The sequence below is a fragment of the Poecilia mexicana genome, unplaced genomic scaffold (genome assembly GCF_051168715.1).
Source record: "Poecilia mexicana isolate PSO_F unplaced genomic scaffold, ASM5116871v1 scaffold_7, whole genome shotgun sequence".
NCBI lineage: Eukaryota > Metazoa > Chordata > Actinopteri > Cyprinodontiformes > Poeciliidae > Poecilia > Poecilia mexicana.
This window is the reverse complement of record NW_028263376.1, coordinates 1,680,378-1,696,368: the sequence shown is the minus strand read 5'-3', so window position 1 is coordinate 1,696,368 and position 15,991 is coordinate 1,680,378. Positions and strand designations below refer to the sequence as shown.

General features: G+C 41.7%; 1 protein-coding gene across 2 annotated transcripts in view; it reads right to left on the bottom strand.

Annotated features, from left to right (window-relative positions):
- Nucleotides 1-15,991, bottom strand: part of agrn (agrin) — a 552,174-nt gene that overhangs the window by 21,478 nt on the left and 514,705 nt on the right. For both annotated transcript variants that reach the window (XM_088006847.1, XM_088006848.1), the window contains 5 exons: nucleotides 13,454-13,588; nucleotides 9,856-9,946; nucleotides 9,449-9,613; nucleotides 9,241-9,349; nucleotides 1,574-1,690 (listed from right to left, as the gene is read on the bottom strand). In XM_088006847.1, the coding sequence (XP_087862973.1) occupies nucleotides 1,574-1,690; nucleotides 9,241-9,349; nucleotides 9,449-9,613; nucleotides 9,856-9,946; nucleotides 13,454-13,588 (617 nt within the window). The remainder of the gene's footprint in view (nucleotides 1-1,573; nucleotides 1,691-9,240; nucleotides 9,350-9,448; nucleotides 9,614-9,855; nucleotides 9,947-13,453; nucleotides 13,589-15,991) is intronic.

The following is a 15,991-nucleotide window of genomic DNA, read 5'->3' as shown; positions in this document are numbered from 1 at the left end:
GAACCATTTAACACAAACGAATCCCAGACCTAAAGTCTGAGTCTAGTCCCAAATGTCTTGTCCAAGTCAAGACTCGTGTCCCAACCTTAGGTAGACATCAGGTCTACAGTCTTTGTCCTATGCAGTGTCAGACTCAAGTCCTTAAGACTGGCAGAAACTTTTTAATGTAATGCATGAAACTGAGCATTAAAACATGCAACAATAAATATGGTGTTAGATGGACATAAAATCTGATTGGAGCACAGAACATGTTAGACGACCTCAGCAAACAAACTCGGTTCAAACCTGAACGAGGAGAACATTTACTTCCCCTCAGAGTAAATTTAAAAGTTAATACCAAGTCTGATCATTCTGTGATAATCTATCACAACTTTTCAAAACATGTTCCACTGCAGAGTAGCCCAATTTGCAGCAGCAGAGAACAAGAGTTTCATTTAGTTTTGGAGAACAAGGTAGGCTTTTCAGTGGACGAGCTAGGCTTGGAAACTTTTTAAATGTTTTGATGTAGTGGGCGATTTCTAGGACAAATATAGGCAGCCTCTCTGCAGGTGGCGCAGGGTTAGCAGGAGGCTAAGCAGTAGATACAGAAAACATGTTTACAGCTGACAGAGGCGCATTGAGCAAGACCTGCAGGCAGCTACATATATAGAGAACTAATGCGGCACACAATGCAAGGTTTGGAACATACATTGCTTCTTAGAAGAAAAGTATATCTGAGCTTAGAATGAGATCTGTTAAAATTTAAATACAAATATGTATTAAATTCTTATCATCCTTTGCATTTCAGCTGCTTCAGTTTCTTGTCTTTTATTGAAGCTTATCTGAACTTAACTCACAGTAAAAATGATTACAATCTATTTTCCTTCTATTACAACACCTTACAAAATGATTTTGTGTTTCTTTTGAATTGAGAGCATTCATTTAAAGGCCATTGAGTTTCTCTGTTGAAGGATCATTAAACTTAATGACTGAACACATCCTAGGATCTAAGGCAGGGGTTACAGTGAAGCTGCAGATACCATGTGTTTCAGACAATGCTTTCAAAGCAGCCAATTAAACACCACATCAAAACTCAAATAAATGCCATCTTCCACGTAATTAACAATTCCCCCAAGGCAAAGCACTACAAATATTGCATTTTGTTTCCGATTGTCTCAAAACTGTCAGGGAGGAGAAGTTTGCCGACAAGAACTCCTGACAAGTTCCTGCAAACATTTCCATTCAGCCCTTTGTTTTTGAACAGAGTTATTCTGGGAGCTCAGAGATGAGCTGTTTGCTAGAAAGCTGAGAGAAAGAAAAAAAAACCTGGAAATTTGTCAGGGAAAGATCTGAGAGCAACAAAATGGAAGGACTTCAGAATATTCTAAAATTAGCACTAGCTAATACTAATGAGCAGAGCCACTTCTCGTCACAGTGAGAGCTGATGATGGCAAAACGGCTAAAATCAGTCCGCTGCGGTCTGAGACTGCTGAAACCTTCTGGTCTGACTCCACCGTGGTTCACTGCCAGCCTCAGGAGTCACTGCAGTTCACGAGTCATTGAGCAGCAGATTGTAAAACCTTTCTTAGTTTACCTTCTGGATAGTTCCCTTGAATCCCTCTGTGAGTGCAGCAACTCTTGCTAGTTTGCTGTAATCGGGAGCGCCGCCGATGAACAGCGACTCTTTCAGGTTGAGATCTGTGTGCTTGTTCTGTTGAAAACAGACGGGACACAACAAACGTTTCAGAAGGTGAGACAGAGCTGACAGAGAAGATTCATTTCCATTTGAATCACTTCCATACCAAGTCAGGAGTTTGCTATTTCCAGAAAAAGACTTTAAGTGCTGCGATATGTGGTGGAAACCCAGGGCCTGTGACAAGTTTTCACACAACCTGGATTTCTTTTAGAAACGTTGTCATATTATAAACACTTCAATGTAATTTATTGGGATTTCATCAGTAACACAGGGATGCATGTAGTTGTGTAGTGAAGGTAAAATGATACATGATTTGGTAAAAACGGGAAAATAATCAACTGTTTGCAAAACTGCTGAAGAGTTCCCACACCACCACCATGTTTAGCAATGACACAACTCAAAATGTTCTGCATATAAAATGAAAAAGTTCAGAGCATCTTCATGACTGATAGCTGGCTCTCCTACCTGAGCTGCATGTCTCTGCAGCTGCTCCAGAGTCACTATGCTCTGTCTGTTTCTCTATTTCTCTTAGGTTATGCTCACACAGCAGGTCTTGATGCTCAATTCCAATTATTTTTTTGGAGGTCTTGTGACCGCAGTCATATCTGATGTATTGCCTTAGTGGCTCAAAGCGACCCGCATGTCCAGAGGAGCGCTGACGTCACACAGCAGGGCTCTGCGTATGGCCACCGCTGTCTATGGAGCCATTTTAAAGTTTATTCTAAAGTTATTCAACATCACAAGATGAAGGAAGCTGCTGAAGGAGAGCTAACAGTGAAGGCCTTTTGTGGAGCATCAGTTTGGATGATACACTGCAGTCACAAAGACATCCTTCATAAGTTCATAATCATAATGTTCAGCCATTGTTCATGTCTGAATTTAACATGTCTGGCTTCAGAATGATGCATGTCTCTCATCAATGATGCAAAGCCGGATAAATTTTGACATGATTGTTCAGACTTTGAAAATAGTTGGATAGATATCTGATTTAATAAAACAAAGAAGTAGGTGAGTTGATAAGATCAGGAGAAGCGAGACATGGGTCACATTTCACTACTGAGTGTAACTGTATCCAGGGTTTCCCCCAGAAAACTTGTTAAGCCCGGTGGTCAGGGTGCCGAGGTGGTCCACTGGTGGTCCACCGTGTTTTTGTATTGATAGATGTTAAGGTGACAGGAAATTTAAAAATATCACTCGGTAATTATATGTTACAGGAAAACATCACCAGTGAAACACTACTTAAACCCACAACTAGTCTTAAAAACAACTAATCACAATATAAAATTAAAATGAATATCAATTATTTGCACTTTTGTTTAATCCAAATTAAGTCAGCAGCTCCATCAGGTCCCACAGGGCTTCAGGGGCCCCATAAATGCTAATATTTTAACACAGACCACAGATACATGAATGTAACACTTGTTTATTGAGATGATCAATGCTGCTAAATTTGATTCAATTTCAGCATATATAGATTAAAAGATTTTAATTGTTTAACATTTAAATGTAAGAGTTTAAGAAGCTGGCAAGTTTACTTTGTAAAAGTTCAAGAACAATATTCATAGTTAGATTGTTTAGTTACCATAGCAACAATCTGATGCTGTGAGTTTAATCTTTAAGTTTGAGCTCTGTTTGTTCACAAATACAATTTAGTAAACTGCAATTATAACTGATTGCTTTTTAGGTTGGCCAATTAAACTAGTCCCCCTCTCTCAGATTAAATCCAACACATCTGTTAGAGGTGCTGATGTTTTCAGCAACAAAAGGGGCCCCTAAATCAAATTCTGCTCCAGGCCTCATACAGCCTTGGACCGGCCCTGCATGATGAGGTAATCTGCTGCACTACACAAAGATGCAACAAACGGGAGATTTAATTCAATGCTGCTAATGTGGCTTTAGTAGCTCTTTCATTTCATGTCTGTTGAGTTTTTAATAAGAGTCACAGAAACTATTCTGGTTGGTCCAGTTTATGGGAGGAGTTTCTCAGATCTCCGCGCGGCCGTCTAAGTGGACAAAGCATTTGATACGGTTTGATGCATTGAGTTACCGGAAAAATAATACTAAAAATAATAATATAATAATATAAAATCAGCCTGATGCATTACAGACAGGAGAGCGCGAAAGCTCCTCACCAGGCTGAACCTGCATGATCAGGTTAGCACTAGTTCATTAATACACCGGCCAACCGGGAACACATGGATGAACTTTATCAGCGCAGGCAGAGCCAGGCACTGGGCGTGTTGAGATGGAAAAGCCGCACAAAATTCTTTGTTCACCAATATAAATCATTCTCACTGCTCGCTCAACGTACCTCTGAAAGCGACTACAAGTTAATCCTGCAGTTCACGTAGAGCTGCGCAACCAGAGCTAACCAGAGTGGTGTTTAAAGTCCTACCTTGATCAAAAACTCTGGAAAGAATCATAATTCCTCACAGGGGGTTGTTGTAAATATCCATACAGGTCAGCCTGTGTCCAGTTGGAGTGAAACGAGGCGCGCGGGATCCGCGCTGAGGTAAACTTAATCCAGCTACTGCAGCGCGCGAGGCAACGAGCAGAGGAGCCAGCGGTGTGATTGGTCCGGCTTTAAATGCATAAACTATAAACCTATCTTCTATAAACATATCTTTTAGGAATAAATCTGCTCCGCTAGTGAAGCGCTCAGAGCAACAGAGACGCTTGCAATCCGGCTTAAAAAAGAAAAAAAAAAGTTTTTTTTATTATTATTATTTTCCTAAAAACATAAACAAGAAAGGCTTAGCCTGGCGGTGGCGCTAGTAAAGGATGGCGGGCTGCCAGGCCTATAATACACTGGGGGAAACCCTGGTATCATAATTATGAACTATTTTGTGTGGGTCTATCACATAAAATCTCAATAAAATGCACAAAGGTTGACGGCTGTCATATAAGAGAATTAGAGGAGGAGGGTATGTATATTTTCATAAGGCCTCCGTGGCCAAGGAGGGGCACTTTCATGCCTTCCATTAATGCTGAAACACTTGACACCAAATAAGTGACTTTTTAGTGATCAATTATCCTCTATGAGCCAGAAAATGGACAACAAAAGAAAATTAAGAGCAGGCTGCTCTTGTGACACAGATAGGTCTTGCAGACCTCTCTAATGAATAGCTGATTAGGAGCGCCGACCTTTCCAACAGATGACTGTGGAGTCAAATTAATTGCCATTCATCTGCGCGTCACGGCCATGAAATCTGATTCTCTCAGTCAGAGATTTGGGGCCAGCGATTCAGATTAGACAGAAGGTGATGCTGAAGAGCAGGCCCACTTCAAAGATGGGTCATTAACAGTCTTTATTTATTTTGTATGGTGGTAACTGCCAGAAAGGGTAAGATGGAGTTAATGACTTGGAGGTGGGGGAACAGAGGATGATGAAAAAGGACAAATAAACAGGGAAGCTGGTGTGGCCTGGGCTTTTATTTAGGCAGTAATTCAGAGTGCAGGAGACAGCGAGGCCTGGCTGCGTCCAAACATCTGGAGCTGGCTGCAGCATAGCAGGCCAGGAACCCTGAACCCTGGCTGCAGCAGACAGATTCTCATCCATTTGTTCAGACTTTGCCAAAAGTTCACACCACATGCCAGACTTGGTCACCTCAGGCAGAGTGTCTCTCTGAGGTGAGAGCCGACTCTCCACCACTCCATCCACATGTATCAGTGTTTTTACTGGAATCTACTGTCATGGAGCAACACAGGGCGGAGGAAGGACAATAATGGTTTTCAAAATCTTTCACAACTGAAGATGTCTGGGCATGACTCAGACTTATGCCATTCAGAAAAGTCTCTTGAGAAAACACAGTTCACATATGAGTATTTGCAACAAAATGTAAGACCTGTGATTAATATATTTTTTATTTTAACTTGGGGAAATCCATTAAAGGAGTCTGAATATAAATGTGAGCCTTTCCAGTAAAACTAGGTTTCATTTCCCTTAAGTTTCACACTTAAGCAGTGCTTTGTATTAGTCCATCAAATCCTTTTAAACTACATTGTAGTTTGTGATTGTTACATAACAAAACTGTAAAAGGTCAAGGATCATTAATACCTTGCGATTACTCTACCTGCTGCTGCGATTTTCATAAACCTTTCTAAAACTCTAAAGGTTGTGCGATTTACAGTCATTCTTCGGGGAAAAGGACAGCTTGTGTTCAGTGTTTTCTAAAAACGGGGGATAATTTACACCCGCTGAACGAGAACAGTGGGATGTGTTTGGTATGGCTTTCTGAGTGATGCAGCGTAAGTTTGGATATGTGTTGTTTAACTATGTGTTGTTTAACTGTGTGTTGTTTAACTGTGTGTTGTTTAACTGTGTGTTGTTTAGCTGTGTGTTGTTTAGCTGTGTGTTGTTTAGCTGTGTGTTGTTTAACTGTGTGTTGTTTAACTGTGTGTTGTTTAACTGTGTGTTGTTTAGCTGTGTGTTGTTTAACTGTGTGTTGTTTAGCTGTGTGTTGTTTAGCTGTGTGTTGTTTAGCTGTGTGTTGTTTAACTGTGTGTTGTTTAGCTGTGTGTTGTTCGGGTGTGTGTTGTTTAGCTGTGTGTTGTTTAACTGTGTGTTGTTTAGCTGTGTGTTGTTTAGCTGTGTGTTGTTTAGCTGTGTGTTGTTTAACTGTGTGTTGTTTAGCTGTGTGTTGTTTAGCTGTGTGTTGTTTAGCTGTGTGTTGTTTAACTGTGTGTTGTTTAGCTGTGTGTTGTTCGGGTGTGTGTTGGTTTCTGCGGGTCAAAGTTGGAGTGACTTCCTGTCACTATGGCGGATTGTTCCTGCGTCCAACAGAAGCAAGAACAGATGACAACTGAGCAGGCGGGTTTGGTTTAGCACCTTGCCGTCCGTATACATCCTCCTTGTTCTCGCCGTTTTCACAGCCATGCAGAGCGCTGTGAACCCCCCCTGCCCACGCTGTGCTAATGTAGATGTCTCTTTGTTGCTTTCAAACAATGGCCATCGTGAGGATGACTGCCTCTCTCTTTCTCTCTCTCTGCCACCCGCCTTCCCGCCCCCGTAGCAGATGGACCGAGGTGAAAGCCAAACTGTGCTCTTCAAGAGCATCTTCTCTCCACCGCTTTGTGGCACGTATGGCTTCTGAAACGGTAAAGTTTTTACTCAGAAGTGGTAGTTTCAAAGCTGCAGACTTTTCTTTTATTGGATTTTTTTTATTGGAGGGATGGGAGGAGTGAGAGAACTGGTGAGCGGCTGAAATGAAATGGGGATAGGGTGTGACTGGGACTTGTCTCATTACCTTGCGTGATTTCTGATATCCAGAGAGCACATCATAGAGAAGGAAGAAAATATGGAAGAAGACCGTTATTGAAAGGGGAGACTACGTGTTTGTGCTCACAGAGGCATGCAGAGTAGAGAAACATTCACTATCACCTCACAAGCATCTACCAGAGCATCCAAAATAAAGCACAGAAAACTGACATAAAGACAACAAAACATGAAGAACGCATACTGCAACAGGGGTGCCCAATGTGTGGCTCAGAGGCCATTTGTGGCCATTCAAATGATTTTGATAAAATCACAATAAACTAATTTTTGCATTTTTAATTTGATGAATTTTGTGGCTACTTTGAACACCACTGTTTTAAACAGATATCCAAAAAAGCAGCAGTGTAAATAAGAAACTGTCTTAAGTGGCCATGCATAAGGAAAAGATGAAAATAATAAATTAAAAAAACTTCACTGATGAATGACTGCAAATAGTGCCTCTTAAGCCCGCCTCATTCACTGACTGCCGCCATTAAATAAGAGAAGTAGATTTAGATTTCTCCTCTCCATGCCTTTTGAAAGTTTGGGTTTCATTACTGCAGCAGCCTGGATGCTCTTTGATATGATGATTACTCCCAGCAAAGCAGAAATGTGTATGCATCATGTGTATTTTCTCTGCAGCTCTCAGCCCATGTAGCAGAGAACCCATCCATAGGGTCTCAGCTCATCCCGGGTGTCTCCTGGTTCCCCTGCAAGCGCATATCTTTGCCTCTCCTTACTCTCTTCTTTTAATAAGATTTTCTGCCCACGTTGCTGGAGTAAAACACGATTACCACGCTGATTTTTGGAGGAGAGATAGAGAGACAAAAAAACAAAAAAACTGAGACTCTTTTAAAGTGTAGAAGACTACAGAGCTGACAGAGAGTGTGTTCATAATCACAATCTACACTCTTTAATGTAATTGGAAGACTTAGAGACTTATCCAGCGATTAGATCACCTTCATTTAGAGGCTGCTACCTGTTTATTGGTCTAGGCGATGAACTCAGAAATTTCATTATACCCCTGTTGCTGCTGATATCTCTCTCTTATCTGCCTCCTCTATCCCAGACGCCATTGCAACGGCACAATTTGATCAAATTGACTGTAAACCAGCAGTAAAGGCTGCTCTGGACTTTTCTGTATCACAACAGTTTTATCTGTTGGAGACAAGCGAGCTAAGCAGCCAGAGAGGTAAAGCTGTCAGATCTGAGTCAGCTGACCACTGAGGCCTTTCCTTCCCTCAGACAAACAGAGATACTTTCAGCTGATCATAAACTCAAACTTATTCAGATGTTAATGCTCAACGTGTTGCGCTAACAACAGTACTGTTTATGTGAATGAAATGATTAATCATGATGAATCGATTATTGAAATGATCGCCAACTAATTTAGCGATCAATTAATCGTTAACTTTAGCATAGAGACTCAGATAAAACACTCAGAGAGGTAATTAAACCAAAACTATAGCAAAAGATACATTTCACATTAAAGATGAAAAACCACCATGTTTTACCCAGAATACCTCAGGGGCTTAGTTTTAGTTTAACTTGGTTCAAGTTGTATTGAAATATTTCCTATTAAGCAGCTTTTGTGATCCAATTATTAATCAGTTAATCCAGAGAATAGTCACTGGATCAGCCATAATCTATGTTGATAATTAATCTAGCAGAAAGTGGTGAGCTGTTCACATGTTCATGTTAGAAAGATTTTTTTAATCAGAAATGCACTGTTTGTAACAAACGATCAATTATACACTAAAGGAAAACCGTCAATGCAATATAGGCAAAAAATGTAAATTTAAAAAAGGAATTGGATTATTTGTGTCCTTTATTGTTTTTCTAGTATTGTATAAAATCAGCTTAAGGGGTTAAATTAAGAATCAGATTGTTTTTACCTGATTAATCATCAGAATAATGTTTAAAATAACTGATTACCATAATCATGGTTTATGTGACATATCTGGGCATATTAATGTTGCCCTGATGTCACTATGCATTAAGGGAAATCAAATATCTAACTGCCTTGCTGAGAGTGAATGCAGAGAATGAAACATCCAAAACCTTTTAAATTCTGCATCCAAGCAGTCCTTTGTAACTGGAATATTGTACATATTGATATAATAACTGCTAGGAAATGGCATTGTGCCTAAGAGTAGCTCTGCAAATTAAAAACAGAAGCAGCAAAAAGCCAAGGATGTGGCGTTGATGGGTGGAAGCACACAGATGAGTATGCATGGCAGAAGCATGGCTAACCACATGCCCAATGGTCCTGCATGCTGATTGGCTGCTCAGTTAGCTTGCTGTTTCTTACTGGTGACTCTCCTGAAGTTGCTTTTTCGTTCAACCGGATCTCGCCTTTACGGAGGGAACGCTCCAGCTTGATGGTGTTCCACACCTTCAGCTGCATCTGGTCCCTACTCCTGAATGACACAAAGACACACACTGGATGTCAGAAAGCAGCCTGCTTATAATCTAAACAGTGACGTGCTGCTGATGTTTTTCTGTTGAAGTGACAAGACCTGATAATAGCCGGTCCCTTTCCCAGATCGTAGCGAAACTCTAAGTAGCCATTGCTCAGGGACAGAGAGACGAAGTCTCCCTTTCCATCAGACTTCTGTCCGTTGTAGAAGATCAGACCGTTGGAGTCATTGGCCATGAGAACCAGCATCATGCTGAACTTTTGACTACAGATAAGGAACAGACACATCCATGTCAACACACCCTGTAGAGCTACCAAGATGCTGCAGCCTAAGGAAGGTTAGTTGTGTAATCTTCATTATGAATTCAGCTCAGCCTTAAAGAAGCATGAGCTCCTTCTCTGCCCCAGGCACAGAGCTGTTGGAACTATGAAAACTACACCATGTTCGGTGTTATCCGTAATATTCATCTAACCCCGTGCAGATTTCACACTGAGACTGAGACTTACCGTAGATCATGCCCATAGAGATGAAGCCCCTTGAGCTCCAGGTACGAGTCGCCACTGAAAAGAGGCATGTAAACGCCTCTCCGCTCAGCCACTGCAAAGCAAAGAGACACAAAGAGTCAACAGAATCGAAATTCAGGACTCATCGGCACATCTTCGAGGAAAACCTGTCAGAGATGGATGTGTGTGTGCGTGTAGCCCCTGGGATTAAGACTTTCTCTCTACAGAGATAAAAAAAAAAAAAGACAAGAAAACAAAAATCCAGAAATACTCATGCGAGAGCGATTACACAGCATGCCACCGGATGACAAAGAGCTCCACAGACATGGAGAGTTTAACACACAACTGGGACCTTGAGAAATAATTTAGCTATTGTGCTCTGGCAGGCCTTTTTGCAAATTCATGTCTTTGCAACGTGCCTCCGCCTGGCTGTCTGGACTCATTAAGACGGGCACCGAGCCATCTTCTGACAAGTGGCCTGACATTAAAGATCCTTCACATGTCACCTGAAGGGGGAAGGAGGTGTTTAAAACGCCACGGCATTTCCTAAACACTCACATAAACACGCAGATACCTTTGCAGCTGGTAAGGCAGCTTTTATTTGTAATTGGCCGGGATTAGCAGAGTTGAGTCAGACTGGAGGAGGAAGACTGAGGTGAGAAAGCTAATTAGCTATTGTGCAGAAGACTGCTAATGATGATGGCACCGACCATGGAAATGAGGGGCAAAAATAGGAATAAACTAAATTCTTTGCTAAACTAAATTCCACTGGACCGAGAAAAGAGGCTCACAATTTACTTTCTCAAGCAGTGTGTGTGTGGGTGGTTTTTTTCTCCTCTTCACCCATTTGCTCGGCCCGATACAAGGATCAATAAGACACAAGAGGTCAACCAGTGTCAGGAAAACACACATCGGCACCGAGCAGAAGAAAAAGAAGAAAAAAGTTGGATTAGCAGAAGTTTTTCTATGCAACCTTTAGCTAAAATGTCAGATTAATGAGCAAAACAAATCTGTTTCACTGAGGTCAAAGTTTACACTCTGGGGCATCTCTTATTTATACTTGAAGAAAGGGTTACCTGAGTGAAGTTGGCCCAATAAACTGAGAGAGGCAGTACCAAAGGATCCAAAGCTCACATTTTTACCTCTTAGAGTCCAATGGTATATTTTTCTCCACTTACAAAATGTACACTGACAATAAAAAACCAACTGGGCAATAAAGTATAGATTCCCACTGCTGGATTTCTTGGGCATTAGGAACCAACATGGCAGACAGGCCTGATCCATGATGGACGGTGAAGCTGCAGCTCTGGTGACTATCATCAGCTTTAGACGCTTTAAGAGGAACAAAGCTTTTCTCTCTCTCTTTCTCAAGTATCGTACAGCAGTTCTGCAGTAAAATTGTTGGGACGTCATAATGATGCTAATTGGTGAAGCCCCTAGTGGAGGATAGGGCCAATACCAATCAATCCCAGAACAGGCTTTCTAGGTGAACCCAGAAGTACAGATTCCAAATGCCTAGAATAAATAGACACAAGCATTAATCGATGAAAAATAACTATTTTGCTTTTTTGGCTTATGTCAACTAATATGAATAAATTAATTGTTTTTATAATTGATAAACTCTTGTAGGATGAAGTCAACTTATGACAGCTGCATGTAATCTGTTAGTTCTGCACTGGGGGTAAAGTAAAAGTCTTCCAGCCTATCAAACTATCCAGCTTTCAAAGTCCTACATCACGTCTGAAGCAGCATCTGGAGTCGTAGCACAGCGCAGCGCGCCGCGGCCAGACTGACAGACAGGCAGACTGACAGTCTGTCCAGGTGGAGCAAAGCTGCAACCAGCAGGTTAGAAACACTTTTTATATTTGGTTATTGGATTAAAAACATGCAGATAAAGACCCCACCCCATAGTGATGTCACTAGAGGCAGAGCACATGGAGTGGACGTTTTACCTGTATTCTGGTTCAATGACATAGCAAATACAAAACCCACCATGACATGACAAACTATGTAAGGTTTTACAGGTGAGTCTGCCTGCCTAACAGTTTAAAAGGTGTTTGTGTTTGTGGGCCAGTTACCTGCTGAGATCCACACAGAAACAGAGACGTCTGGTTTGTGCTGCAAATGTAGCAACTGGAACCCAGTAGGAGCCAAAATTCCCCTGGAGTAGGGGTGCACTGATTGCAGTTTTCTGGCCAACCTATTAAAAATCCTGACCTGCCGATTCCAATTTTGGGCGATACCAATTTTTTTGTCTAAAATGTTGCTAAATGTAGCAAGAAAGTTGATGAGTTGCCAACAGTGAGATGATTATTGTTAACTGCAAACATACAGTTAACAATAGTCAACTGTATGTTGACCTGGTGGGCCGGTCTGTTTTTGTAAAATCTCTCTCACAGCAGAGCAGAAAAAGAAAACAGTTGATTTACATACCTTTGCTGAGGAAGATAAAATAGGTGGCTAAGATGCAAAAATCAGCCGATCACCGCTTTCCCAAAATATGGGAAATTGGCTGGTCGATAAATTGGTATATTCCTACCCTGGAGTGTATTTTTCTAAGAGGTCTTGCTTTCATTGGTAATTCACATTAACACAGGGTTAAAGCACAGAGGAAAGGAGGTGATTCAGTGAAAAACCCTCCACTGCAAACGAATCTAGCAGCAAACTGCACTGATGAACCTGGTCGGATTACAGTGGAGACTCAAGCTTAATGTGCATGCGCACAGACAGACAGACACACAGACAGACACACAGACAAACACACACACACACACACACACACACAGATGCAACCCGTTTTGAGTAAGTTCACCTTCAGGTGATGATCGGCCTCTCTAGCTGAGTGTGGCCTCAGAGGGACCTGACTGTGTTCTTATGGGCCCCGCTCCTGGCTGCCACTCTGGCTGACTGATCCTCCCATTAATCACCGTGAGCGGGAGGACTGATGCGATTAGTCATCTCATTGATTCCTTTGTAAAAATAGCCTTTTGGAATGAGAGACGCTCATGCTCACGTAGCATCGATTTTGGTTCACCTCAATTTATTTTAATCACCCGCTAACTGAGGCTCAGAAGATGGAGGATACTCCCATCTGGTCTCCTTTTACTCCCAGAGGCTGGTGGCTGGATTCTCCTTAGTTTGGAGAGAGCATGACAGCATATTCTCCTTAATTTGCAGCATTCATAACAGCATCTACAAAGGCAGGGAGGGAAGAACATAAGTAAACTTCACAATACGACACTGCCCAAACTTCTATTCATGAACTTCAAAGGCAGCGGCAGCGCTGTGCGGTCCCAGCAGCAGGCCGCTCTGCCATGTGGAGCTACACACCAACAACAAGCTGGAGAACAACACCTGTGGGCGGCAGGCAGAGAGGAACGGATCATCTCTGCTTCCTCACTAACAAGCGTACCGGAGTGGATGTGGCGAACGGCCCAATGGGGCCAATCATCCACCACGGCTCTGCAGCACAGCGCAGCAGCCCTCACATTGCCCCAACGCCAGCAGGTTTGGACCTTTCATGCTTTCCATTCAATCAAAGACGAGAGGAAACGTCAGCGAACACGCATAGAGAAGAAAGATGCTAGCTGCAGTACGTTACCTCTCTCACAGTGCTTCCCTTCTCGCCCCATGGGACACTCGCATTTATAGCCCCCTTCAGGCAGCGCCTTGCACTGCGATGTCCGGTGGCACTTGCTGTGTTTGCAGGGGTCATGGAGGTCAGCACACGTTGGACCTAAGCAGACACACATTTACCATCATGAGGAAGGAAAGTATCAGAGAATTTACAACACTTTTAATCACTCCTTTTCTAGTTTGATCTGAGAATATTTTGTTTTACGAAGCAGGTTTGAAAATACAGTGACTAATATTCCATGAAATTTCCAAAACACGTTACAACCGTTACTGTACTGAAGTCACATGCAGCAGACGACACACTTCTGGGTCTGTCTGGACAGGGAGCATTTTAAGTTTGGCGAATAACTGAACCTCTGACAGACCTGATGGACAGCATGCCCAAAGCATGATGCTGCCACCACCTTGTTTCATAATGGGAGTGCATTCACAGTGAGATGCAGTGCTAGATTGGAAACTGACTACTCACTTACTGATATTGTCCTGCTTTGTGTCGCTCTGTCTCTTAATATCTCAGTAAAATAAACTGCAGGTTGTTTGTTCAGAGCCTCTTCTCCATCAGAGTGTTACTTTTGGCAAACCCATCACACACATCTGGTGTGTGATGGGTTTGCCCTCTGCTGCAGCCCGTCTGAATTCACCCGTCATTAGTTCGGCAGCCAGAGCCTGTGGTGGGGGGGCGTTAATGAACCCTGTCCCACTGAGCGCACAGGGCTGCCCTGTTTTCCCTCGCTAACGCTTTTTCATCCTCTGCTCCCATTTCTCTACCACCGCAGCTCTTTTTCCTCCCTAACTCTTCGACTCTCTGCACTCTTTAGCTCTGATCTTTGCTCACCTCCCTCATTTATCTGACCATCCCGGCATGTCCTCCCGTCTCATTACTGCTCTCCCCAATCATGTATTCCCTCTTTTCTCTGTCTCAGAACTGTCCCCCCTCCATGAAGGAAACCCTGAACACTTCAAACTGACTTTAGGAGAAAAACATTCAGCTGAATGTTAGTCTGCATGCAAAGGTCCAAGTCTCATTACTACTTTTCATTTTTCACTCATCCTGGCAGAATCTGGAGCTGCTTCTCTGTCCTCTGAAGTCTCAGCAGCCAAACATTAAACATTTCTTACATTAAATATAATGTGGCTCGACTTCCACTTCCGGTCTTGTGCGAAATTCTGTTCCCCTGTGAAAATCTGTTCCCACTGTGTCAGGAGCGCGCATTGCAGCCAGAGGGGTGGATCCAGCGGATCTGACCATTTTCATGGCGCTTCTGATCAATTTCTCGAAAAAACTACTCATATAATCATGTCAGTGTTGTAACTTTCAATTTAATCGGCAGCTATCAAAATAAAATAAATAAATAAATAAACGAGGTCCTGTGTGGAGGTCTTTTTACGCTGTTTTGTGTTATTTTAAATGCGAAGAGAATCGATCTTTTTTCAACTTTTGTCTCAAGCCTGACAAATAAAAATCAGTCAACAAACACAGGTTTCCAACACGTAGTGTGCATTTATAATTTTTCATTTCTGATACAAGAGGAGGGAAGCTGGCTGATGGCAGGGCACAAAAATAAAGACTTCCTGAAAAGATAAGAGTGTAGACTTTTTGGTAAATCCCGTTCTAATGTAAAATATGACAGATTACTGGATTAAGGAAATGTCTAGTATGCTATCACACATAAATTTTTTGAGGATTTGGAAACAGTTGCTTGTTATTTGCCAAAGTTATTGGGGAGGAGAGGAGAGAATGGATATTTCAGCCGCCTGAAATAATCTGTTCCCCCTCTATAAAATGGAAATAAATTAATTTACTTGCAAATCTTTAACTGTGTTTAATCCTTTCATAATCAACTCTCTTCATCAACAACAAATCCTGTGATTTAATAACATTTGCTTTTTATTTGCCAAAGTTAGGAGCGGGGAACAAAATATTTTAGCCGCCTGAAATAATATGTTCCCCCTACATAAAATGGAAACAAAGTAATTTACCTGCAAGTCTTTAACTATGTTTAATCATCTCATTATCAACAATAAATCCTGTGATTTAATAACATTTGCTCTTTATTTGCCAAAGTTAGGAGCGGGGAACAAAATATTGTAGCCGCCTGAAATAATATGTTCCCCCTACATAAAATGGAAACAAAGTAATTTACCTGCAAGTCTTTAACTGTGTTTAATCATTTAATCAACAACAACAAATCCTGTGGATTTGGTGATATTTGATCATTATTTGCCAAAGTTAAAGAAGGGGAACCAAATATTTTAGCCACCTGAAATGATCCGTTCCCCTTCCATTTCATAGGAACAATTTAAATGACTGGCAAGTATTTAACTGTGTTTATTCCTCTCTTCATCAATAACAAATCCTGTGATTTTGGTTACATTTGATTCTTAGTTGCCAAAGTTATGATGGGGGAACCATTTAGCTGATTTAGCTGCCTGAAATAACCTGCTCTCCCTACATAACATGGGAGTTAATTATTTTTTCTCACTATCTCTTTAACTGTGCTTA